The following is a 26,104-nucleotide window of genomic DNA, read 5'->3' on the forward strand; positions in this document are numbered from 1 at the left end:
TAAATACTCTTTAGTATTTAAAAGAGTGTCTTAAATGAAAATTCAGTTTTGAATTTTGCAGTTATTTGTTTCTTCTTACTTGGTTATTTGTTTCTTCTAAATCACAAGAGTAGAGGTTTGTAGGGTGTGGTCTATCCCCAGTTACACTTCTGGAATGCTATTGATTACTTTAAGGCAGAGGTGTTACTGAATTTGGTCCTGGAGCTATGATGTTTTGGCTGTTTTGCTGTTGATAAATTTGAGTATTTTGATTATACCTGCTTTGATTTTGTACTGCAGACAGGGAAAAGCAGTAATTCTGTTGTCTTCATGTTATGAGGTAAATATAAATTCAGCTTATACAAATAGATCTGATCTCTTGAACAAAGATGATGGAATGAAGAGCTAATTCAGTCCTCCTTGTGTCTGAAGGCTATTCTTTGCTCTGTTGTTCAGATGAGCACATTATAAAATCTAAGGTGCTTCAGAAACGTGTGTCTGGGCAGTAGTGCTGTAGCATTATTAGATGAAAGGAGTTACCCACTCATTGACTTTTTCAAGATAAATCCTTGAGAAGTTTCCCATGGTTGAAGCAGAATATTTCTACGTGTATTGCTATTTCCTTACTTTTTCCCTTAGCTTAGAAACTGAATCGCAGTCAGCTTTTCACCATCTAGAGTAGCAGTCTGGGATACCCTGGCTGTTGGCAAAACCCAGATAATACAACACTGTGGCATTCATTGGGTGGTGCTCTACAGGGATATTTCAGTTGCACTTCATAGATTCAACTTGACTTCACTGAGCCTTATTACCTTCAGCCAAGAGAAGATGATAATTAGTTCTGCATACAGCTACTCTGGAATCTCTTTGTTTCCCTTCTCAGCACTCCCTGGAGCTTATTAGTTGCAGCCTAGTGCCACACTCCATCTACCTCTGTGTCTGAGCAGCGCTGTGGCCAGGCCAGTAATTTAAACAGCTAGGAAGGATGGTCTGGAGAGCCTGAGGGGTTCTGCAGGAGTCAGCTCACCCCAGCAGGGCTGGAGCTAATGAACAGTGTTTGAGCCGAGGCTGATTCAGTGTAGAACTATTCGATTATCTCTGCATCCTACTCTCCTCAGTCTTCCTGGTATTAGGAGCATAATGCTGATACACCTGAGTTGCCTGTGCATGGATTTGCCTCTGGGTCCAGGGGGCTTGTTAGCTCAGGCACTGTGCTTCATGAAAATAGATAACCTATTTCCAGACTCAGCCTTGCCCTGAGTGTAGTACAGATGCAGTGCTCCTAGGTGCTGAATCTAAATCATGTCTGAATGGTGTGCCTGTATCCATAGCCTGATGAATCTGATAGTACACCCTGTCAGCCTGGGTAAACTGCAGATTATTAACGGAGAGTTGTGAATGTATTTACAGGTAGATTTTTGCAAATGTCGTCAGGTACACTGAATGAAAACTTCAAATTTCAGTCTCAGAATCGCCCACTTCTATAGCTAAAATAGGATACGGTATTATTTAGCACAGCTATTTAGTTTTCAGAGACAAGAGGGTGTCAGAAAGGTAAGGAATGATAAAGATAAAATGGGATAAATTAGTTGAAGACACCTTCAACAATGTTTAACAAAAGTGTTTTTTATAGACTGGTATTAAATGATCGCCTTGTATAGGTAAACTGTCTGTTGAAGTTCCTTTTATTGCTTGTAGCTGAAGGAGTGCAAGAAAAAACGTTGATACATAATTAACTCCTTTGGTGGTAGTCTAAGTCTGAACTATTAAAATCAGTTCCGGGTTGCTGCTTAACAATTTAAAAGCCAATAAGGTTGTTTTGAACTCTGATCAAGCGATAATTCTGTTACAGGTGTTAGATCTGATTTTGCTTGCAGCAGTAGGAGTATCATGCTTCTGTTGGTGATCTGTGAGGTTTGCGTCTTCCTTTCAACGTATTTACCTCCACTTTATTAAACTTCAGAAGCTGTTCACAACTTCCACAGGAAAAATAGTGGAAATAAGGACTGCTGTGATTCAAAGATGATTGCTGTCACTTGAAATTTCATTGAAGTGCCTTCTAACAATCGTCCTTGCTCTACTCTTATTTTTCAGGGTTCTGGCTCTTAAAACAAAAAATGGTACCTTGTCTCTGACACAGATCTAATTTTTCTGACAAAAAAAAAAACACCTCAGATTGCTGTTGAATGTATAAGGTGTTACAAATGTAATTTCCACTTACAAGTTTCATTTTTGAATTTAAGTTTCACAGTATAACGTTAGTGGAATTGATTTTTAAACCTCTGATTGTGTTTTTTTCTTTTGTTTTTGAAGCAAAGATTCAGAATCTTGGTGTACAGACTACTCTTGATGAACATGTTTCTATTAACATTGAAATATCAAGATTCTTTTGGAGTGTCTTCCTTTTTGTTTTGCTTTTTAAGGAAGCTTTGTGAAAAAAATTCAGTAATTAACTTTTGTCTTTTGAAGTTCAATGGTAATTTTTTTTAATGAATGTCTTAGAGTAACAGCATCTAACAAAGCGTGCCACTGATGGGTACTTTTTCTTGTAATGTTGAAGTTAAAGTAGCAACTTGTTACTGTGTTTAGTCATTTGCAATTAATTCAGCCACTCTTGTTTAGGTTTAGCCATCTTTATATTGTTCATACTCTGTGATGGTGTCCCTTGTAGGCTGATCTTCATTAGCTGATACTTCTTTTTCTGTAAAGGCCTCACCATTCCACCTTTTTCCATACAGAGAAAACTGATTTTTGTGAATTAGTGCAGATGTTCTTCCATGCATTCTCCCTGTGGTAGCTGGCTTATTCAAAGGACTGACAAACTGTAATGATTATATTTACAGAATTAACGTGGTGTGTAGTTGGAAACTTTGATCAGTCTTAAGTCTGGAACTTGAAGCTGATTAACAAGAGTTCATGAGTTAATGACGAAAAAAGTAAAAACACTTTATTGCAGTTAGTGCTACTTAAATGACTTGTGAGACCAGTTTACAGAAATATGGGGAAAATCTGGTTATAATTTGGGAAAAATGTGTAGTTCTGTATGCTATTTTCATCATATGAACTCCAGACAACTAGGTTAACTTCATACAAGCTTCAACTCTCAGATGACTTTTTTTTTTTTTTTATATTTGTGGTGGTGTAGGTTCAGGTTCTAGAAAAAGAACTTGCAGCATCCACTTCTGAAGATACTCATCCATACAAAGAAGAGCTGGAAACAGCCTTGGAACAATGTTTTTATTGTTTATATGGTTTTCCTAGCAAAAAAAGCAAAGCGAGGTACCTAGAAGAACATTCAGTACAACAGGTAAGATCTGTATTGTTTATTGTTAGTAAAACATTCTGAGGTGATGAACGATGTACCCTTGTCTGGTTTTAATGGACCTTAGGATATTTATGAGGAAGGTTGTTTTGTTTTGTTTTCCCTGTAAATTTTACGTATTTTACATATTGTAAAAAAAAAAATGTATAAGGTTTCCGCTTTTTTATGAATATAGAGAGTCAAATGTTTGAAATGAAGTGTTAGTATAGTCTTATGCATAGTAGTCTGTCACTTTGAAACTATCTACGAATTGTTTTTTATTGAGCCATGACTTTCCTGTTTTTAACAGAGGAGAATGTCGAGGGTGAGAACAATAGAGAGGAGAATGTCAGCTTGTAAGAAGAAAAGATTTAGCTGCCAGTTTTGCAGTTTATGGATATGAAAAGAGGCACTGTTAAAAATGATGCAAGTAAATTACACTATAGCTTATTTTATTAAATTCACAATGAATAGTAGCTGTTTATTAGAAATGTGTGAGATTCAGTTGAGTTTGGGAGGAGAAAAACTACTAACTGCCATGGGAAAGAGGGCTGTAGTATTAAGGGACAGAAAAATCAGGTCAGCAATCCTCCACCTGAAAGACTGATTTTTGTTTACAAATCTCAGATGAATTTGCATTTACCAAATGCAAGTGATATTAAATCATAAATGAAAAAGTTTCATACAAGCAAAAAGTTGTCTTGCTGCTTTGAAAAGACCTTTTAAAATACGCAAATACTGTTACTTTGTTAGTTATTATTTGTGAATGTTCTCTCTCAAACTTACCTATTAGAAAATTGAGATAATGAGAAGATGGGAATAATTAAGAAAAAGGAAAAGAAGGGTAAGGAGAGTACCCTCTCCCAAAAACACGTTACATTTGTGCAATTCAGGATGAAAAAGTTCTTACTGAAATTATTTTTAAAATTGTCTTTTTTAGTAATGCAACTTACCTGTTTACAGTACAGAAGCAAAATTTACTGTAGGAATAAGTTGAACAATAAAAGAAAAGAAAAACTTGGTCTAACAAGAAGAAAATGGGGAAAAGTGTAAAAAAAAAAAAAAAAAAAAGTCTAGGGAGGTAGAATGACTTTACTTCTCAGTAACATACACAAAGTTACAGCCCTGTATGGTAGTCTTTTAATCACTGAGCAGTATGCTGCATTTGGGAACACCATATACTAATGGTGCCTTTAATTGCTCTTTTTCTTGAGAGGTTTAATCTGTTGCCTGCTAGAGCAGTATATAAAGGTCATAGAAACTCACTTCTAGTAAGTACTTTAGTTTTGGAATTTGAGCTAATTTTTTCCCCTTTCATCTGCCTCCCTCTTCAGGTGGATCTAACGTGGGAAGATGCTTTGTTCATGTTTGAGTATTTTAAGCCTAAAACTCTTCCAGAATTTGATAGTTACAAAACCAGTACTGTTTCTGCCGACTTGGCCAACCTTTTAAAGAAGACTGCTACTATTGTTCCTCGAACAGACAAGCCGATGCTGAGCCTAGATACTGTTTCTGCCTATATTGAAGGAACATGCAGCAAGGTATAAGTAGTTGCTTTAAAAAAAAAAAAAAAAAAGAATAAAATTACTGTGTTTTCTTGTTGACTTTCAGATAGTTAAGGGAATGATTTATTCAATAATACTAGATTTCCTCAGATAATTGCATTTAAATGAAATAAGAATGATACCACCAAAGCTTCTGGTATTGAAATGGCAAGTTGTAATAATGATTAATAAACAGTCAGTGTGAGATATTCATTAGTGTTTCTTAGTGCTCTGTAAATCTGTGAAATACTTTCACTATCTTCATATTCAGTCCTTCATATTCTGTGATAAAAAAGACTACTTTCACCACAAAGAAGAAGCAAATGTTCATCTCATTTAATACGTACATTTTATTTATTTCCAGGCACCATCTCTCCCAGATGGGGCAGACTATTCTCCACCAGTGGTGACTGAGTTGTATTACCTTCTGGCAGACTATCATTTCAAGAACAAAGAACAGTCTAAGGCCATCAAATTTTACATGCACGACATTTGTATTTGCCCAAACAGGTCAGTGATTGTTTTGAAACTAAAACCAAAAAATGAAAGAGCGAGGTGAGGAGAGTCGAAAGCAAACTTAAAATCAAGATTGACTAGGAGAGGTGGGGACTGAATCATTAGTGCTCTTTTGCACCTTTTGTTCTTTGTTTTTGGTGTGTTCATACATGTCAAAGAATAAGACTTCACTGTTCAGAAGTGTAAGGGATACAAATAGCAGTCTCTACTGGATTAGCTGTTTAGGCTGACCTCTTCCGGAAGTTGTTTATCTTGCTTAAATAGTTGATGTTTAACCTAGTTTCTTGATAATTTATAGTGTACTGAAATACCACCAAGATTAAGCTCTTTCATCTTAAAAATGAAGTCTACAACTTCCTTGTGAGGGGGAGTGGAGAGGCAGATGACCTATTCTCCGTTATCACCAGTGACAGGACCCGCGGGAACGGTATTAAGCTGAGGCAGGGGAAGTTTAGGCTAGACATCAGGAAGAGGTTCTTCACCGAAAGGGTGGTTGCACACTGGAACAGGCTCCCCAGTGAAGCAGTCACTGCACCAAGCCTGTCTGAATTTAAGAAGAGATTGTACTCTGCACTTAGTCACATGGTCTAAACTTTTGGGCAGACCTGTGCGGTGCCAGGAGTTGGACTTGATGATCCTTATGGGTCCCTTCCAACTCGGGATATTCTATGATTATATGATTCTAAGTGTGTTTTGAATAACTTTTCTAAAATGAAATGAAGCAATCTTTAAGCTTATGGATTAAATTTAGGGCTTGCATATTGGATGTTAGCAATCATTTCAATTCTCACTGAAGTTGATAGACCAATGTCAATGACAAAAACCCTAGTTTAAATGTCTTGAGAGAGAAAGCTATTTCTAAATCAAGTCACATAACAGACAAAATGGAAGGTGAAGGCACAAAGCAATTTAGCATGTGAAATCTACAGAGGAATAGACATATTTTCATGTTATTGAATCTTCTAGCCTGGGAACTGATTAGCAAATTGCTAGAACTTTAGTTTGGAGCTTGATAAATTACAAAAAATAAAATAAAATAAAAATTCTCTAGAGTTTTACAGATATCATAAATGATAGTGAGTTTTGAATTTATTATGTGAAGTTCTGTTGTTCTGAAGAACATACTTTGTGTGGTAGCATAGTATTTTTAGCCTAGTCATCTTAGGTATTATTTCTTCAAATGTCTGTATTATGGTTCCCTTAGGGAATCTTTCTATTTCACTTGACCCAGAAATGAGGTTTCAATTGAAATTAGCAAGAAATTAACAAGCGAAACTGTGAGGACATTATTATTCCTTTGGAGTTATAATTGTGGTTTAAAAAAAATCCAGAACCATTGACTTCAGATGTTAGTATGAAATTATGAAATAGGGAAGCCGCTCTTCAGATTGTATTGTCAATGATCTTACTGGATGCTGAAAATTTCTCTCAGAAAGCAGTCTTTTTTTTGTTTATCAGAATTTTCTTATATGAATGCACTTTGTTTTTTGTGATTTTTATGTTGGAAAATAATAGTGACGATAAAGACCATTCACAGTTCAACCCAATAATACAAAATGGCACAATAGCTGCTGGTCTACAGAAGTCAAGGGTGACAGTGTTTGGACAGGATGTGATGGCTATTGAGAAGAGAAATCAGTGGGAATGCTGCCATTAGATACTGTACTTTTGCATAGAAAATCCAGATATTTCCCATTTTTTCAAGTGAAAGAATTATTGGGGGTGGTGTTTTATGAGGAAACCATTTTTAATTGAATCGGTATGATTTAGGCTTATACAGTGTCTTTTTGGCTATGAGAGGAGGAGATGCAGAAATCTGTTTTGAGAGAGCACATGATGAAAGGAAGAAAAAGTTGTGAATATAACAAAGTGGATCTTGTCTTGGCCGTTCAGTGTAATGTGTGTGGGGGAGATCACTGATGTGTTATTTTCTTGCTTGCATAGGTTTGATTCATGGGCTGGCATGGCTCTGGCTCGAGCAAGTCGTATTCAGGACAAATTGAACTCTAATGAACTGAAAAGTGATGGACCCATCTGGAAGCACTCCACTCCTGTCTTGAATTGCTTTAAGCGAGCCCTAGAGATTGACAGCTCTAATCTCTCCTTGTGGATAGAATATGGCACCATTTCCTATGCCTTGCATTCTTTTGCATCCCGACAGCTTAAGCAGTGGAAAACAGAACTCCCCCCTGAAGTTGTGCAGCAGGTGGGAAATAACTTAGAGCAGTGTGAACTTTTAAAATGTTTTAAATGGCCTTTCCTAACATAACTTCTTAAAATTAAATATTTAAATGCTGTACACCACCTATTAGACTGTATAGCTACTTAGTAATATTGGAAATTCTAATTTTCATTCATATAAGCGTCTGGCATCAAACACTGTTTAAAGGGGTTTGTTTTTCTGCGTAAAATTAATTTGAGCCTGATCTTTGAATAATCTTTGAAAGATTATGCAAAATGATGATAACCTTTTGGAAAGGGGAATTATTTTTTACCTTACCTTTCTGTAAATGTCATACAGTGTTTCCAGGAAAAGGTGAAATGTATACATGTTTAAGTAGTGAAAAGATTAAGAATTACTCTGGTATGTGTGTTCATCAGTCATCTCTTGTTTCTAAAGGTATCTGTTTTCTATGTTTTTTGGCTACTTAAACAAAATATCAAAATAAGAAGCTTACACTTTATACAAAAGTTGTTATAAATTTGGTCTTTTATACATAATAGCTATCACTTTTTTAAAAAAATATTATGAAATTTATTGCTGAGCCAAAATGAGCAATTCCTGATATTTTCTCTGACCTTAGAGTTGCTGGGAGAAATGTTTCATTTGTCTTTTTTGACCAGTAAACTCAAGTTCTGACAATATTTCCGAGTCAGAATAGTTATGTAGTGCAGAACTGGAAGCAGAATGAAAAAAAAAAAAAAGTACTGCTAGTGAGTGACTTGTAATTTATAAAACTTACAAGTGTTCAAACTATAGGCAATGGTAATGGGAGCATCTTCTGTTTTTAGGAGAGTGTATTTACAGCAGGGTGATGGGTCTTGCATCCGAGCTGCCTCTGTAACTGTATTAACATTGCACTCCGGGTAGATGCTTACATGGCATTTGATTCCCTAAACAAAAAGGTGATGTAAGCATGTGTATTAAAGGGGAAAAAACTTTTTTTTGTTGTTAATAGTATGTTTGAAATGATAGCTAAGATACCATTTTCTTTAAGGGTTATTTGCTAATAACATCCGAAGAGCTCAAAAACTAATTACTGAGAAAATGAAGTTACTACATTTTATGTCTTCGTTTTATCCAAAGTTTGGTCTTACTGTCTTGTTGCCTCTTGGCTATGAGGGACTTGCTGAAGAATTCCAGGGATAATGCTGAAGTTACTTCACATTGTCAGATAAAAAGTACAATACAGGCTTCATCTTAAGTTGTGGATTAAATCAGAATTGTTATTTAGGACTTCTTGAATCTGCTTTTATCAAGTGAATATATTAAAAAGGCATAATTTGTTAACAAAAGCTTTGTTATATTAAAAGATAAATTTGAACAATATAATCTTCCTCCTGGGGGAATATCTATTTGGGAATGTGTTCCTCATACACAAAAGACTGAAAACATTTTAAATGATGTACCTCATTTCTGTGCTTTTATGTGCAGGAGTGTATTTTTAGCATTTTTTCTCTCAGCCACAGTGAACTCATGTATTCTCAACACTTCATTCCATCACAGATGGAAGAACGTCGAGACAGTATGCTGGAGACAGCCAAACTGTGCTTTACGTCAGCATCTCGCTGTGAGGGCGATGGCGATGAAGAAGAGTGGCTTATTCACTATATGCTGGGAAAGATTGCGGAGAAACAGAAACAGCCTCCTGTTGTCTACCTGCTTCATTACAAACAGGCAGGTCATTACCTTCATGAGGAGGCTGCCCGATATCCAAAGAAGATTCACTACCATAATCCACCAGAACTTGCCATGGAAGCATTGGAGGTAAAAGAAGAAAGTGAAATACCTAGACTTGAAAGCATTGTTCTCTACAGATAGTGGAATACCAGTTATTATTAATTTGTATCATGAAGCATGCAGAACATATATGGTGCTCTGCATTTGGCAACATTTACAAGACCAACTTGGAGAATTAAGTGAAGTTTGTTACTCAGGTTGTTTCTGTTTTCAAGACAGCTTATGTATATATTGGACAGAATTTCCACTTCTGGATTTTCCTGCACACAGCTCCTTAGTCAGTTTTTACCGAAATCAAGTGTGGATAGGTTTCACAAGTTCAAGTTTATGTATGAGAATTAGATCAGTAGTCATAACACCTTAGCTTTTACTGTGTTGTCTGGTTTAAAAAAAAAAAAAAAAAGTTTATCTGGATCACACCCAGTGTTGACTAGTCCATGTCTGCTTTCACTGTTGTGTTCCATAGGTTGCAGTTATAAATTTTTTACAGTTTTCAGATTCTGTCATTTGCAAACAACTTAAAAAGGCAAGAAAAGTCCTGTTGAGGTAAGTTTAGGTACCAGATGCCTGTTTATACTAACTCATGCAGTTTCTACAGAGAATGGTCTATTTGTAATTATTTGCAGAGCTGTGTGTTCTCTGTTGACTAAATGGACTTTGGTGTTTCTTAGGTGTACTTTCGACTTCATGCTTCTATTTTGAAACTTGTGGGGAAACCAGACTCTGGAGTAGATGCAGAGATACTGGTTGGTTTCATGAAAGAAGCTTCTGAGGGACCATTTGCCAGGGGTGAGGAGAAGAACACCCCAAAAGCTGCAGAAAAGTGAGTGCTGATTTCCAGGAATACCATCTGAAAGCAAACTTCCAAACTACTGAATAATAACCTGTTAAAATGGGTTTGAATGAAATATAAACCAAACAAAGTGACTAAAATTAATTCTAGTGTTTGCAATTTTCAGCTACTACGTACAGTTAAAGCTCAATAATTGGCACAACATGAATGGGAAGGGAAAAATGGAACAATTTTGTTCTTACGATCTATTTTGGAACAGCTATTTTACTTTATTAATAAAGTTGTTGTTTTTATCAACTATCAAAAACGCAAAAGTAAATGCTTTTATTTGGAAGGTTAAGAGACTTTAGTCCTCATAATTTGTCTTCTTAATAACTGTAAGATGAAGAATGTTTTACTCCAGAAGAGTGGTGGTGGGCATGTGCTCAAAGTCCATCATTTAGAATTTGTTAGTAAGATTTGATTACTGTATTGGAAATCATAAGAACATGTAATTTCTTTTCATTCTTTGTATATGTTACTAGCATATTAACATGACTTTTTCTTCTCCCCTCCCAGAGAAAAAGCTTGCATGATTGATGAAGACTCTCACTCTTCAGCTGGAACAGTGCCAGGCCCTGGGACTTCCCTCCCCTCCTCCTCCGGTCCAGGTCTGACATCCCCACCTTACACAGCCACTCCAGTTGACCACGATTACGTCAAATGTAAAAAACCCCGTCAGCAGGCAACGCCGGACGGTACAGTCCCTGTTCTCAATACTGGCAGCACAGGGAGGTGCTCTAATCATGGGGGGTTTGACCAGGAATGATCAAACTGCTCATTTCAAGGAGGGTGATGGGTCTGTGGTAACACGGGCAATATTGATGCTTTTTAAATTTCAGTGCTTTAAATAGAATCAATGTACAGTTGGTGCTTTAAATACAAAATTCAGAGTTGTCACCTGCCACCATTGGCACCTGTCACTTAATTAAAAAATGGGGATATTGGGGGAAAAAAAATGGGGATATGGGGATAATGGGGAAAAAATATGCACCTAATTGGACTTCCAGAGAGCATTTTTATTTTCTTCAAAGCTAAATGTCTGAGCTTATTAGGAAAGATGTGGATTCAGACTTCAGAACACCGGACACTGTTTCAGTGCCTGTGTGAACTGACCAGGTGAAAATTTGAACTGTGGCTGAAACAAAACAAATTGTTAAAAAGGCAAAACAAAAGTGTTATTCATATTAGAAGGAGGCAGGTGGCAACTATTTTGAATATATTGTGTATCAGCACGAAGTGATTTGCATGACAGTCCAGTAGACTTCATCTTTTGATTTTTCTTTATCATTTACAATGACTGACTATGAGCTCATCTTTATAGGCTCTAGAGTGATATAAATAATTGGCTTATAACAGTAGAAGGTAGGGTGGTATCACGGCATAACTGAAGGTTTTGAAATGTGTAGAATGTAATAGAAATGGAATTACTGTTCAAGTAACTTGACACTATTATTGGACTAGAAATTTTATTCTTATTCTACTCTTCTGGCCATTTGTTTATCCGTAGCTCTCAAAAAGGTATAAAATAACCTCAGTGTATAGCTTAGTGTCGGTAGAATGTGGCAGGGCCCTGTAGAAGTGCTCTGCTTGATATGAATTTGTTTGTGGAGAGTGGGCTGCTTCCTGTTGTCAATTTCTGAAGAAGAGTAATTTGTAAATATCTTTGACACAATTTTGAAACAAATGTTCACCTGCCTGGAAACTCTGCAAGGTGAATTTCTTTCTTTTCCCACAGAATAATTCTTGGTGAAACTGACAAAAGTTCCTTCATTTCTTCCACTAAATTGAACATAGAAATGATAATTTTATCCAAGCTTACATTTAAATGTGAAGTAATTCATTTGACTGTTTTGATCTCGTATGTAATGTGTTAGTATACTGGTCAACTAGCATTTGATGTCTTTTTGAAACAGTAAAAACAGAAGGGTGCAAATATTTCCTAACAGTATTCCCTGTGAGCAGCAGTTCTGCCTAAGACTACATCTGCCTAGTTTCTACAGGCTGTTGAAATGTTCCCAGAAGACAGACAAGTTAAATGAATCTTCCAGTACATGTCATTAGAACATTCACTCAGAGTAAGATATTATGAACTTTGGCAGGCTAATTGCCCAATGGGGGCAAAGCTGGCTGCTTAGCAAAGCCTGGAGGTGCAAACTAAGGAATGGCTGCACCTGTCAGGGCTGAAGCAGCACTTCTAGGGTCTGCCAGCTTAATCTAGCTAGGACTTAGCTTTGCTGCTGTCACAGAAATTCAAAATGTTATCTTCTGAAAGAAGCAGAGTTAGGGTGATCTTTAGGAAGGCGGTGTACATTTATGACAAGTGGAATTGGGAAGTATGGCATCATTCATAATGTTTTGTAAGTTGCTGGCAAAACTAAACTCTGGATACAGCATGTTGAAGAGCCCCAGGAAACTGAAATATTTGCCTTGGGGCTGTTGCAGATGGAAGGAGAGCTAACAGGCTGAGCAGTGCTTGGAAGTCTTCTACTCTTATATTACGACATGTGCTGTGCTCCTCTGCATGCATTTGCATTTTACTTATATTAAAATACATACTTCTGAAGTAAAATGCTCTTGACAGCTTACACATAATCACATCACTGAAGAAAACTGGTGCCAGCATTTCCATTGTACTGTTCCTAAAAATAGCAAGAAAATATCCATCTTTTGACTACTTATAGATTTTTTTTACCTGTTCTGACAGCAAATGAAACTGTCTTTATTATTGTTCACACATTGGATAATTTGGCCTAAACTCAGCCCAGATATTTGTTCTTTCTGAGGCTTCACAATAATCTTATTTACTTTTATTCCTCTATCGGTATTGTTGATCATATTTGACAAACAGTGGGAGCGTTACGGGGATTCTTACCTACAAAGTTCTCTTCATATGTTACGAGCAAACATACTTCTTGGTTCAGCGATGACAGAGATCCTGTGAGACCTCCCTTTACCATTTTTGGGTGCTACACATGAGCCGTGAGGAAAGAGAAAGAATTGGGACGGTTAGTCTTGGGATGAGAAGACTAATTAGTAGTGTTAACTAAATAGTGTTCAAGGCTGTGCAAAGAGGGGAAGGGAAAAAAAAAAAAACACACTACCAACAAAATTATACCACACCAGTTTTTCTCCCTGTCCATGGGAAACAGAACAGAAAGTATTAGACTTAAACTGTTTTAAGAAAAAATGAATCTGGACACTAAAAAAAAGAGTTAAATTAATATTTGGAAATACTATTTAGCAAATAAAATTGAAACACTATATGTTCCTGGGGATCATGTAACATTGCAGCACTTCAACACTGGACACCTTGAAAAAGTGGTGATAGAGCCATCTGCCAGGAATGATGGCTCAATTTATCCTGAGGGAAAAAGGAATGGACTAGCTGAATTCTTGAGGTTCCTTCCAAGCCCTATTTTTCTATGAATTTTGTTGTTTGTGGGTTTGCTTTTTTCTTAAATGATAGATCCAACAACATGCCTTCTAGTGCAGCAAATTCTCAGTACAAGCACGGCAGAATTACTGTACAGCCAGACATCCTTTCTTTAAAATGTTGGGACTCAGATCTCCAAGCATTTATCTGTAGATAGGTGAAGTTGTGAGGGCAGGCTTGTTTTAGATGCGTGATATTTAAATGTGTCAGTATACTTCTGAAGCTCTCCAGCACATTGTGATGGTGGAAAAAGATGATCAGGATATGCAGAAATCGCTGTTACAGTTGAGTGCATTGAAGTGCTTTACATCCGATGAATGTTGGTGATAATGGCTTAAAAGTAGATTTAATGGAAATGGGAGAAAGGAACCAGTAAGTACAGCTTGTGAAGTAACTGAACTTTTTTTCTCATGGCAGCTGCTAGCACAGATCTTCAAAGAGACGAGTATTGTTCAGTTGCAGCTTTTATTTGCTGGCTGACTAGCTGCTGTCATGTGTGTAAAGCAGGCAGCTTCCTTTCTCCTTTCTTGTCTTTTTTTTCTTGCTCCATTCAGGAGCCTCTTTTCCTTCCATCTGTTAATCCTGTCTTTTCTGTTGTCACCCCTGCCTGTTGCTGTTTTATAACTCTCCAGAATGAAAACTTAAATTGGATAGTAGAAGCCTGAGATTTAGACTTCTTTTAATTATCCAAGAGCAAACTAGGAAGCAAGAAGAATCAGGAACTCAGCAAGGGCCTAGGATCAGTGTGTTTACAGAGCTAAAAGGCCAGTGTTATATACCAAAAAAGACATGCTCATTGTCCTCATTTATGTGGGCTGGATGTGTGCAGTCATTAAAGACCTGTCACAGTACAGACTTGAAACAGTTTAGCTAGATTTTGTGTTAAACATAAGTTAGTTAGGAAAACAATAAAAAAAAAAACCTCAGGTTCCAAAATGTGCACTAGAGATTGTGTGGTCTGTCTTGCTGTAATATGATGTTGTGGTGTTGATATTAAGTTACAAATAATTGTGGTGCTATGCAGATGATGTATTCAGTACCCATTGCTACTGCAGTGTTAAAATGTCTTATTGTTTAAGTCTTCATCCATGCCACGTAGTATGTTTTGTGTAGTTAGATGTAATCATCCTTTTTTGTGTTTGTCTTTGCCTGATTGCTTTTGCAACCAATATTGCCCGTGCTGCCTCTAACCTTTATACAAATCTCTGTTCCCCAGGCATTCTCTTCCTGCTTTTACCTGTCACGGCTTGCTTTTAATAATTGGCAAATCCTGCATGATAAACTCACTGGGAAAGGCTACTTGCTTCATGCTGTGGGAGAAGTCTCCCTTCATAGTTCGTTGGTCCTTTAATTCTGCGAATGTTCTGAAGATGCAGTTTTTTGTAAACGGGGCTTCTCAACATCCTGATGAGACAAAGGTGATCTGAGAAACATTTTGCACCAGGTTGTCACTCATGTCAAAGTAAAATGAGCTTCAAAGATGGAGTGGTTATTTCTGTGCAAAAAAGAACGTACATAACGTTACATTTTGGAAAATTAAAATCTAACCCTTAATTCAGTTTCTCCTACAACTCGAAATGAGATCTTCAGGTCTGCAGCACATACCCTATTCTGGCACATGGTACTGGATGTTCATGGTCGCTGCATACTGGACTACATGAATAATGAATCAGATCCAGTTTATTGCAGTATGCTCCATTTTTACTTTTCTCCAATGTGATCTCTCTCTGATGAGTACAAGTAGGGCACTGACATTGTGTGAGACTGTGTAAAGAGAATTTGACCGAAGGAATGGGACAGTGATGTTTTGCTCTGCACTTGAAGAGGAAACAGCAATATAGAATGCAAGTTACTGCAACACATTCAGTGATCAGTGTAGATGGATGAAAAGAACATACTCTCATCTTTGACTCATTTTATAAGAGAACTCCCTTTAAAAATTCAGAGGACTTGCTGTCCTCAAGAAATTTACCTGCTGTCATGCAACTCTTTTGTTTTTAGTCATGTGCAAATGCCTTTGCTACAGAGCTCAATGTTGTCTTCCATACGCGTGGAAACTGTGTCAAGAATGAAAATGGTATGATACATCACATTTCTGACCGCAGACTGATAAGGAAAAATGTTCATGCATACAAGTGAAAGGAGCATGGGAGATATGGTGTCAGGATATCCATAGGCAGGCAGGATAAGGAAAGTATGTAGAGCCACAGCCTTTGAAGAACCCACCTTTTTTTTTTTCATGAGAAAATAGATATGTTTGTAATATATAGTCAATTATCTATACGCTATGAATTCTGCTGCAGTATTTTTCTTTACTGTAAACTGAGTTAGGTTATATATATATATGTAGCTTTTTAAAAAAATTCTCTGCCACTTGTTTCTGATTTTTGACTTGCAGCTGACATTTTGCATACCTTTTTATAATGAGTGGGCATACTTAATCCTTCAGATATTTCAGACAATGTTATTCAGAAAAAGTGAGTTATACCCTCTTGGCTTTCTAAGCCTGTTACCTTCCCCCACATACAGGTGCTTCAGAGGTCCTCTCCCTGCTGCTTTTAATTTCAGAGAAGTTTCAAGGGATGGAGGACAGGCAACACAAGTACAGAGCTGCATAGTAATTAATCAGCAAAGGTGGAATACCTTATTTATATTTGCACAATAAAGCTTCAGCTCCCGAGAATAAATTATGTAAGTTTGTACCATGAGCAGATTTTATCTGGTTAGCATACTTAGAAGAGCTGTGTCATTAGGACTCTATGTCTACCAGTTCAGGTCACGCACTTTAACACATTGCTGCCTCTTCTCATTCTCTCCGTCATGTGAGTGGACACAGGTAACAAGGTGTGTGGTGTGTAATCCATTGGGCTAATGATACATGTGGGAGAATGCTGGCACAGGGTAATGGCTAGCAAAGTACTGAGCCTTTTTCCTATTTTATTTTTAATTTAAAACCAAACAATTGACAAAAACAACAAAAAACCACCACCACCAATAGGCTGCAACCCCTTGGGATTCCCCAAAGTTTAACACAACTTTCTATTGTTGTTTGGTAGGCATGCAGATGCTGTGCCTGAATGTTAATGGTGCAAAGTGATGAATGTTTTTTCTGGTATGGAGGAATGGCATGGAATAGGGACTTTGAAGTCAACCTGGTAACCCTGTTTCATGCAGGATAAGATTAGCCTTAAAATGCTCTTAAGAATAGAACTAAGTCAAATGAGAGAAAAATATTTTTTCATTCAAATACCTTGGCTGTGTTTCAGTGGTTATAACTACTTGGTTAGCCAAGTGACTAAAAGGATTTCACTGTGATACAATGAAGTTCTTGACAGTGCAGGTGAAAATACAAACTCTTTTTTCCCAGTAACATCTTCCTAATTTAAACATACAGTAATCTCTTGGGAAGTTACCAGAAGGTCCCTTCTCTTCCTTTTGACCTTTTCACATCTTCTGTCCAATACTGCTCTCTTTTACCTGTTGACACATCAGGTGCCGTAGTCTGAGATAGAAATCACTGAAATGTCACAAGTTGAGCTCCTGAGAACAATATATTCTTAGTCTTTAGAAATAAGCATACAATACTTAAGGTTACATGAATTAGGTAATTCAGTTGGTCAGATTGTTGGATCACACGTAAGTTTTAGAAAGATTTCAAACAAAGTAATAAAAAGAAATATATTAATATCAAAGAGAGAATCTGGTATCAGGACATATTTTAATGCAACTCAGTGTTTCATTAAGTTGTCTTTAATTATAGCAATAATTATTAAAAAGTAATAATGCTCTTCTTGAATGTGCATCTTTCAAATGGACAGATAGCAGCAGCAGTTGGGAATTAGCAATTACTTGTCATGTATCAAAGACTGATGGTTGGACTTGATGATCTCAAGGGTCTTTTTCAACCTAAATGAATCTATGACTGCAATGGCTTTTGGCTTATAGGTTGAATAACACTAGTGAATATCTCTCAACTACAGTCAGCTTTTACAAGATGAAGGAAAAGGTTTATAACACAATGGTTTTAAAACTATATATGCTAGACAGGCATGCAGCATATATAAGATTTTTGAGTTATCTTAGAAGCACTGATGTATGAAAAATAATGTTTTTTCTTTTTTTTTTTTTAAGGCAGTTGCTACTTGGTGCAATTGCTGTGAGTTCTGCATTATAAACTGTAGCATTTAGGTTATTGTCAGAGCTTTTTTTTTCCTATTATAAGAAGGTGCATCTGGGGTAACCTGGCTCTTTGTCCACCTGTCCTTGAAAACCTCTAGCAATTCTGTAGGTTCCTATGCTATTTTTTAACTGTATGTAGCAGTTAAGTTTGAGATTAGGGAAAAATATAACTTTCATGTTACCTATTGCCTTTTTCTCTGTACTCAGTGAATAGGAAGAACAATTATTTTGATTTTGGCTAATTTTATGTATTTGAAAATTCTCCCCCAATTCTCCTCACACAGAGAAAAATTTCCCTGTCGTGCATACATTAGAAATATACCATGCTAAATCAAAATCATAGTCCATCTTTGCATGCTGAAAAGTTAGCATAATCTCCTAGCGAACTGATATCACTCTTGAGTATTGGTCTAGCAGTTCTTGGTTTACATTCGGATGCTTCATTTGTCACAATCCACACATTAGAACTGACCTACATGCTTATGGCAGTATTTGGAAATTGCAATTATTTTTTCCTTCCCTAATGAGTAATTAAGCCTCTTTGCCATAGATGCAGAAACTTCCTTTTTTTTAAAAAAAAAAAAAAGAAATCAACATTATCTACTGTAAATGTTTGTCTGATACCAGCTGGGAGTTCAATAGTGCCACAGAATGTTATTAAAGCTTTATAAATGAGTCATTGAAGGCTTGACTGACCTCTCCTCAGAATCATTCTTTTCCTACTCTTCCTAATTATATCTTTTCTGTATAAAACTTGTCATCATCAACCAACCATAAAGCTTCCAATTAAGAAGCGAATACACTTCCCCCATTCTTTTTCAAGATACAGTTTTATTAATATCCCTTAATTGAAAGGGAAGGATTTCTTTGTGTTTTAGTGAAAATACTGAGGATTGCATCAAATATGGTTTAAATTTGTTGGAATCCTAATAAGCAGAACCTGATCTACAAGCTAAAGGTCTGCAGAGGGAATTATGTTGATAAAGTAAATTGGTAAGAGGCCCTCAGCTCTCTCCTGAACACGTGCAAGTTGGATGGAACAGAAGAAATTTAATTAAATAATCAGCTCATCTCAAGGGCCTTTTTTTTTTCTTTCTTGATTATATCAAGAAACTTAATGAATAAGAATGCAGTGGAACTACCTAGATAATGTATATAACTTGCCTCTTGGTTAAGCTATCCCTTTATCTTAGGCAGGAAATTAATCTTTTGGGCTATAGATTTAAAGAGAATCGCCTGTATCAGAATTTTGCGTGGGACACAATATTACAGAAAAATGCCAGTTTCCCATCTCAGTAGAAACATGTATGCATCTTTCTGTCTTTCTGCCAGAGATAAGTTGCCTTTTTTCAGTCACGCAGGGTTGTCTCTGATAACCCCTGATGTACAAGAACTTGGATTGTGTCAGGCTGGTTTCAGACATGGGTGGAAGGTTTTCTCTTGCCTGCTCATTCTGAGGTGTGAATTTCATCCCCCAGAGTTGAGATGTTTTATAACTTGTCTTGTGCTGTAACAGCTATAAGCAGATTAACAACTTAATTCTGACCCTAACGTAGTCAGTAGTCACCATACACTACTCCACTCAGGTGTAATCTGTCAAGGCAAAGTCGCTTCTGTTCTTGAAGTCTAAGAAGTTTGTCTGCTGCCTTGAAGTCTAAGCGTTTTCCTGTCTGAGACCTAGCTCTTTGATGGGTTGTTTATGTGCCATATCAAATCACCTTTCAGAGCGTTTGGTGAACAGCATCTAACACCTGCAGGATAGATGGCACCACTGATCATTCCTGTAAGTCTTTGCCCACTCTAATGGTGTACTGAGTTTTTGTCCTTCACAAGTGATTTTTATCGTTATTGTTGTTCATAGTTTTCTTTTATCAACTGGGTTTTGGTTGTGTCAGACTAAATCCTACTGGGTGCTTCTCAAGGTACATAGCACACTAAAACTGTAAGATTTTGTGGGACCATACAGCAATTTAAATCTTTTGTTCAAACTAACTGCTTGTCACAATTAAGCATAATTTCTTTTGAACCAAATTCCAGGGTTATATTCTAGGAAGAATTCTGGTGGGGCAGGGAGCTCTCTATTACATTAGTGTTTAATAATACCTAGTGAAAGAACGCTGGGGTTTTCATTTCTTTGCACAAAGAGGTGAGATGAAAATGATAAGTTGAAGTAGACAAGTTAAAAGAAAATAAATACCTTTTAGACAACAGAATTGATGGTTGTTAAGGATTCTGCGTTGCATTTGAAAGAGGTTTGCAGAGTGGCTGCAGTTTCGTGTTACTGTTACTAACATGCAAGTAGCAGCTTGATGGGTATGAAATACTGAATTCCTTCTTTATCTGTTTTGCAGAGAGGAGTCAGGATAGCACTGCAGCAGTGCTGTCTGATTCCAGTTCCACACAGGATATGTTTAATGAGCCTGCCAGTTCTCAAGACAGCCTGAGGAAGACTTACACAGAGAAGAGGATTTCTACTGCCTGTGCTGATGCACTGATGCCCAGCAAAGAGACCCTGGGATCTACAGAGGAAAAGAGTATGTTCATTTTAATAGATAATGTCAGCTGGTACATTCTCATTAAAATGTTTCTTCTGGCATGCAGAAGCACTGAAATATGCTGCACTGTGGCTGAGAATGTTAACTAGGCATTATTGCTGTATATACGTGTGTAGTTTAAAATTAGAATCGTGCTTTGCTCATGTGGCCATCGTCCCAATTCGTAATGCCTGTTAAACTTCATAAATCAGAGAATCATGATAAACTGCTATCTGTGGTGGCCCTGTGACTGGCTTGCCTTCTTTTAGGTTATTGCTTAGAGATATGAAACATTGAAGAAAGACTAGGTAGTTGTGAGTTATTTTAAGATAACCTCGATCACAGTATTTTCTCTTTTCCCCAGATGTAGATGCCCTTTTTGTTCTGGCCCAGTAACAGCTTGATATTCAGTACTTAAAAGAGCACAAGTAGTGGAATTAGATGTTTTAATCCATTGGACACTTTATTTTGGTGGAGAGTGGAATTGCTTTCTACCACACTTTTCCATATAAAATAGAACTAAGTCTTTTGTATTCCACTGGAAAAACTGTTTCAGAATTTTTTTTAGACTTTATCCAGAAGCTGGAATTTCCTTCTCTGTTGTTTTGCACAGTTGGATATGGCAGTAGAGAGGCTGGACTTCAGTAGGGAAAGAGAAACAAAACGGATGTATAAATTTTGCCCACCTTTCCGGGTTGTAGGCCCTTTGTGTGTGAAGTCTGCCGGTTCAGACTGTGCTGTACTCTCTTCCAGTTTCACAGAACCACAAAGCATGGGATGTGGATATCCCTAATTCGCTTCACCGATCTCACTAGGAACAAGTGTCCTCAAGCCATCTTTATGTTCACAAACTTTGATATCTTGCTTTCTTGTAATATTTTACTTCAGTCTTGCTTGAGCTAGGGAAGTCTGCGGTGATGCTTGCATCAATATAAAGTAGATGTCAGTTCCTGATTTTGTAAAATAACACTTACATAATCACTAAATCCAGTAACCTTTTGGGTGTTGGACTAAAACCATGACTCTTCAGGCTTGCAGCGAGTTAGTTGTGTTATTGTCATCAGTTGTCTTTCAGGAAAACTGTATTGAATCTATTCTTGCATGAATCAATTCTTGCATTACTGACATTTATTAGAACAAATGTTGTAACTGTAAAGTAGCTTCCTGACTTACTCCCAAGTCGTATTCAATGTCAAGGTTTATTAAGGCTTTCTAAACTTAAATGATACTTCTATGGTTTTTATTCATAATGTGTGTTTTACTTGTACTAGATGGAAAACAGTTCACATGCTTTCATTCCCTCTGCTGTATGAGCTAAAATTTTTCCAGTCATTTGAATCATCCTCAGTTTAATTAAACAAAATACAAAACTAAAGCAAGCTCTTTATAAGTGAAAGATCCATAGACTTGCCACGTAAAAGGTATTTGAAAAAAAACACTGCGAAGAAATGCTCGAAAAATTGTACCATAAAGCTATCTTTATGTGAAAATCACGATGGATACATACGTTATCCAAATAAATTTTGAAAAATTTCTGTTCTGGAAAACAGACTTGACTTGAAGTTTAGCTCTATTGTAGAAAAAGTTAAGGAGCAGCTTCATACTTGAGTACGAAGTATACTTCAGTATATCTCTAGACTGGAGATGAAATCTAATGCAAGAGGCTCTTTATCTTAGGAAAGGTAAGACAGTAAAATTCCATGACTAAAAATCAAAGCTGAAAAAACTTGAACTGCATGTAGCATGTGTGTTTTCAGCAATACTGACTAGCTAACAGAAAATGTGCAAGCTCCTGCTGTCACAGATTTTTTCTGAAGTAAGATTTGATATCCTTCATGAAAAGATGGACCAATTGAACTATGAGTTACCAAGTTGACTGCAAAAATATTTGGATAGAACTGTAGGTCCTGCGTTATCCAAAAGGCCAGGTTAGCTGCTGCTGATCGTTCTTTTTGTATTTTGGAATTGTGTTCTTCTAGATAGATTGTTAAGAATAATATGTTTCACTTGGCAGGGTGGCTTTAATTTTCTGTTCCTTTCTTTGCAATAGAATTTCACTGAATTTAGTCTTATTGCCTTCCTTTGCCACCACCCCTCCCTGCCCAGTTACCTTCCAACACGGTATACACTGCACTGTGTAAGGTATGCTGAATTCTTACTACTGCGCAGGTAAAAGGCCCAACTAAAGACTATTGAGAGATCAGTGTGTAGATCTGTTAACAAGCTGAAGATGACTTATTAAACATCAAGAATAGACATCTTTTTTCACTTGCTAATTCTGTCTATGCTGTAATGAAGAAAAGGATTGTCATATGTTGTAGTTCATTTTTGTCATTTTGCATATGTCATTTGCCATTTTATTATTTTCATTGTCATTTTTTCTTCTTTTAATATTCCAGTGGCAGGAAAGTCAGAAGAGCTGCTGGAAAGCTCAGAATCTTACCATCCTGCTGAGCCTACTGGCCAGAAAATTCTGTTGGATCCTCAGCCTGCTTCTGGCAATCCCACCAAAGCTGCAGTCCTCCTACCCTCACAGTGGGACTGCAAGAAGAAAGCTGAACCTTGTGGAGATTCATCTGAATTTCCTCAGGGTCTTCCAGCAGACCTTGAGGAGCAGCGGAAGTTCCTGACAGAGCAGTGCATCGCCTCCTTCTGTTTGTGCCTCAGCCGCTTTCCTCAGCACTACAAGAGCCTCTACAGATTGGCTTATCTGTACACATACAGCAAAACACACAAGGTGAGCAGACCACTGATAGAATAGCTGACTAGCTGTGTTTGTTGTAAAATTTGTAATACTGTAAATAATCTGTGTTGCTGTTTGTACTGATTCAGAAGTCAGTGTTAAAATGTAGCAGGTAAGTTTAGTTCAGTTTGGACTGGAACTATACTTCTGGAAGTCTTTGATTCCTAGATTGTCTTATTCATGTGCGTGAGGCCATATGAGTACAAAATGCCTTTTTCATTGATGAACTAAGTTACTTTTTGTCGTTCACCAGAAAATTACCTTTTAGATATGTCACATAAATGAAGGTGTTCTTTTAAAATTGAAGACACTTGCTGCTTTTACTGAGTAACTGGACTGAAAAGTTACTTGGAAGCAGGAATTCATCAGTATTGGTGTAAACACATCACATGACAAAGATAAACTTTCTGGGTATCTTAGGTCTTTGTAGAATGAAAGTTTTCCCAGTGTCAGAGCATGGAGATCACTAGCAGTTTGGGTCCATGTTCAAAACAGCATATGTACATTTTTTTTCTCCAGCTCCTTTACTTCATATTTACATCCCGTTTAGTACAACAAAATTATTTGCAGTTTAGAAATCATTGAATGAAATTCAGCTGGAGATCCTACTGATCATTAGCTGATGATTTTGGATTAAACAGGCATAACAATGTCTTGGTCACTGTAGTATTACCAGTTTCAGGTTGAAGTGAGGGTAAAATAACTTCCTTCCAATATTATCCTTGCATGTTCTTCATAATAAAATTAATTTCGAAAGCCTTGAGCTACAAGTCACCATTATTTTGATTTAAAATTTTATTATCTTACTTCTGCATGTTTCTGTTATTACATACTTCTGTTATTATAACCCTTTGTCTCTCTGAAGTATGCTAATAAAACATGCATGAAAAGTAAGCAGAAATTATGAGAGCTGTTTCACGAATTGTCATAATGAAGGTTTGAACTCACAAATTTTGTATTTGGAAATCTTGTGCATATGCTGCAGTGCATCACTTCCCAAATTATCTTTCCCACCACTGAAGCTTTTGTGAATTGAATTTCCAGTGTGTCCTCCAACAGGGGCAGGAAGGTAATGGCAACAACTAATACCACTCGCTTCATAGCAGAACACCCATTTACTGTACTGCTGCAAATTGAGCAGTAGCATGTATTAGCAGTCTATTGAAAGGTGATGAATATTTCATTTGGCTGTAGAGTGATTATCCAGAAAAATATGACCGTTTTTTAAAGATAATATGTTTTGAAAACATTCTTATGCTGTTTGTATGTGACAGTTGTTAATTTTTTTATGGAGCTAATCATTAAGAGGAGCTGCAGATTCATGCAATCTGTCATTACTGTTGCTGACAAATGATTTTATATCAACATTCAACAGAGAAAGGCTGCCTGTTTTCAATTCATTGGTTCTAGTAGCATGTCCTTGCCTGAGGAGCTACTTGCCAAAATATCTTTTTTTTTCCCAGTGATGATGCCTCCTCTTTTGCTCTTTGTATCTCTCTATATATAAAATAACAGCTCAGTGATTTTTGATGTTTTTCTGTATGAAATGCACATTGTTGTCTAAATTTATCCTGTCTTGGAACTCAGAAAAATTGAATCTTGCCTGTTTGAGCCTAGTAGCTATCAGATTGGTTTCAGCTAGTATTGTTGGGTTTTACTATCCGTATTTATTATTTTTTTAACAAACAACTACTCAACACGGGAAGAAAAAATCTTCCTACTAGTATATTTAATTTACATACTTTCATGAGATTGTAATTTTTTCTTAGACACGTCGTGTGAATTCTTCTGTAGAACAATGTCAAATATCTGTGTTTTAATGGTACACTACTGCATTTCTAGTGGAAGTTTTACTCCTGAGCAAATGTAAAACACAAAATGCATCTACGCATTTGCAGCAGCAATTGGAGTAAGAAGTATGCTTAGACATCCTGGTGACGAGCCCGATTTAAAAAAAAAAATAAGTAAATTAGATCAAGTTGAGTTGTTGTGGGGGCAGACTAGGTTACTGGTAGATTTTAGAAACCTGAGGTTAATTTTAAGTATATAACCGTCTTGGAAAATTCAGCATTTGTGTGCCAGTGCCAGAAATATGTATGAAAATTTAGACTGATGGCCAAAATTCATGTTTGGCCAGGAAAGGAGCAGATTGGCAGGTCTCCATAGTGCACAGAAAAACAAATTTTCCATATGCAATCTGTTTTCTCCCATTTTACAGTATTACCGGCTTTGCTGTTGCAAGATTAGTAAAAATAGTTGAGTGGTTTTTTTAACATCCTTTTCAAAATCTTTCAACATTGTTTGGCTATGTAGTCTATTTTTTTTTTCCTCTGCAAAATCCTGTTTACTCTTCGGAGGCTATATATTTTATTATGTTATCACAGCAAATTTTTACATAGCTGTTTTTTATTGGAACAAATAGACAGGAAAGTAAGGGTGAATTTTCAAAAGTTACTTCATTTCTAGTTTGGGCAATAGTTTAGTTTCCCATTTGCATTGTCTCTCTCTTGAAGTGAAGTTTTCATCCTTTGTGATGTTAGGATTTTACCTCCAACATGGCTGTTGGCACAGTTTGGAAGGGCAGGAAGACAGAACTTGGCAAGAGATCGTTCATCGCTATAACTAAAACACTTTGTGGATAGTGAGTAGTTGCCTTATGGTGTCAGGGATCAGTATGTAGAAGTGGTATTCTGCAACCAGTAGATTGTCAGGAAATAAATATACTTAGGTGCTTTTTTATACTGCAATAAAAAATCCTCGGTCTGCTCATAAATATTGTTTGTATAATTTAGATTTTTTATCTTCTATTATGTCCCATATTAACAGACCTTGTAATGTTTTTTTTAACAAATGTTTGCTACCATCATGATGAACACCATATATAAAATACCATTAGTAATTTAAAGCTGGGATACTTGACAAACTGTTGCAGTTCAGTACCTGGTCCTCTGTATATTCACTGAGTAAGTGTGAAAGTCAACTTGTTTTGTGAAAGATACTTTTTAAGAAATATTAGCACGGCTCCAGTGTCATGGTATGCATTTACAGCTGGCTTAGATTATTTCTAGTGAAATGTCCT

At 36.7% G+C, this 26,104-nt stretch overlaps 1 protein-coding gene across 4 annotated transcripts in view; it reads left to right on the forward strand.

Annotated features, from left to right (window-relative positions):
• Positions 1 to 26,104, forward strand: part of CABIN1 (calcineurin binding protein 1) — a 110,212-nt gene that overhangs the window by 17,300 nt on the left and 66,808 nt on the right. For 3 of the 4 annotated variants that reach the window (XM_080559968.1, XM_080559971.1, XM_080559969.1), the window contains exons 22-30: positions 3,125 to 3,286; positions 4,615 to 4,821; positions 5,189 to 5,334; positions 7,285 to 7,546; positions 9,068 to 9,328; positions 9,973 to 10,124; positions 10,653 to 10,831; positions 20,100 to 20,282; positions 22,682 to 23,019. In XM_080559968.1, the coding sequence (XP_080416094.1) occupies positions 3,125 to 3,286; positions 4,615 to 4,821; positions 5,189 to 5,334; positions 7,285 to 7,546; positions 9,068 to 9,328; positions 9,973 to 10,124; positions 10,653 to 10,831; positions 20,100 to 20,282; positions 22,682 to 23,019 (1,890 nt within the window). The remainder of the gene's footprint in view (positions 1 to 3,124; positions 3,287 to 4,614; positions 4,822 to 5,188; positions 5,335 to 7,284; positions 7,547 to 9,067; positions 9,329 to 9,972; positions 10,125 to 10,652; positions 10,832 to 20,099; positions 20,283 to 22,681; positions 23,020 to 26,104) is intronic. The other variant, XM_080559970.1, reaches the window with a different exon arrangement.

Source organism: Anser brachyrhynchus, assembly GCF_964034855.1.
Source record: "Anser brachyrhynchus genome assembly, chromosome: 17".
In the NCBI taxonomy this organism is placed as follows: domain Eukaryota; kingdom Metazoa; phylum Chordata; class Aves; order Anseriformes; family Anatidae; genus Anser; species Anser brachyrhynchus.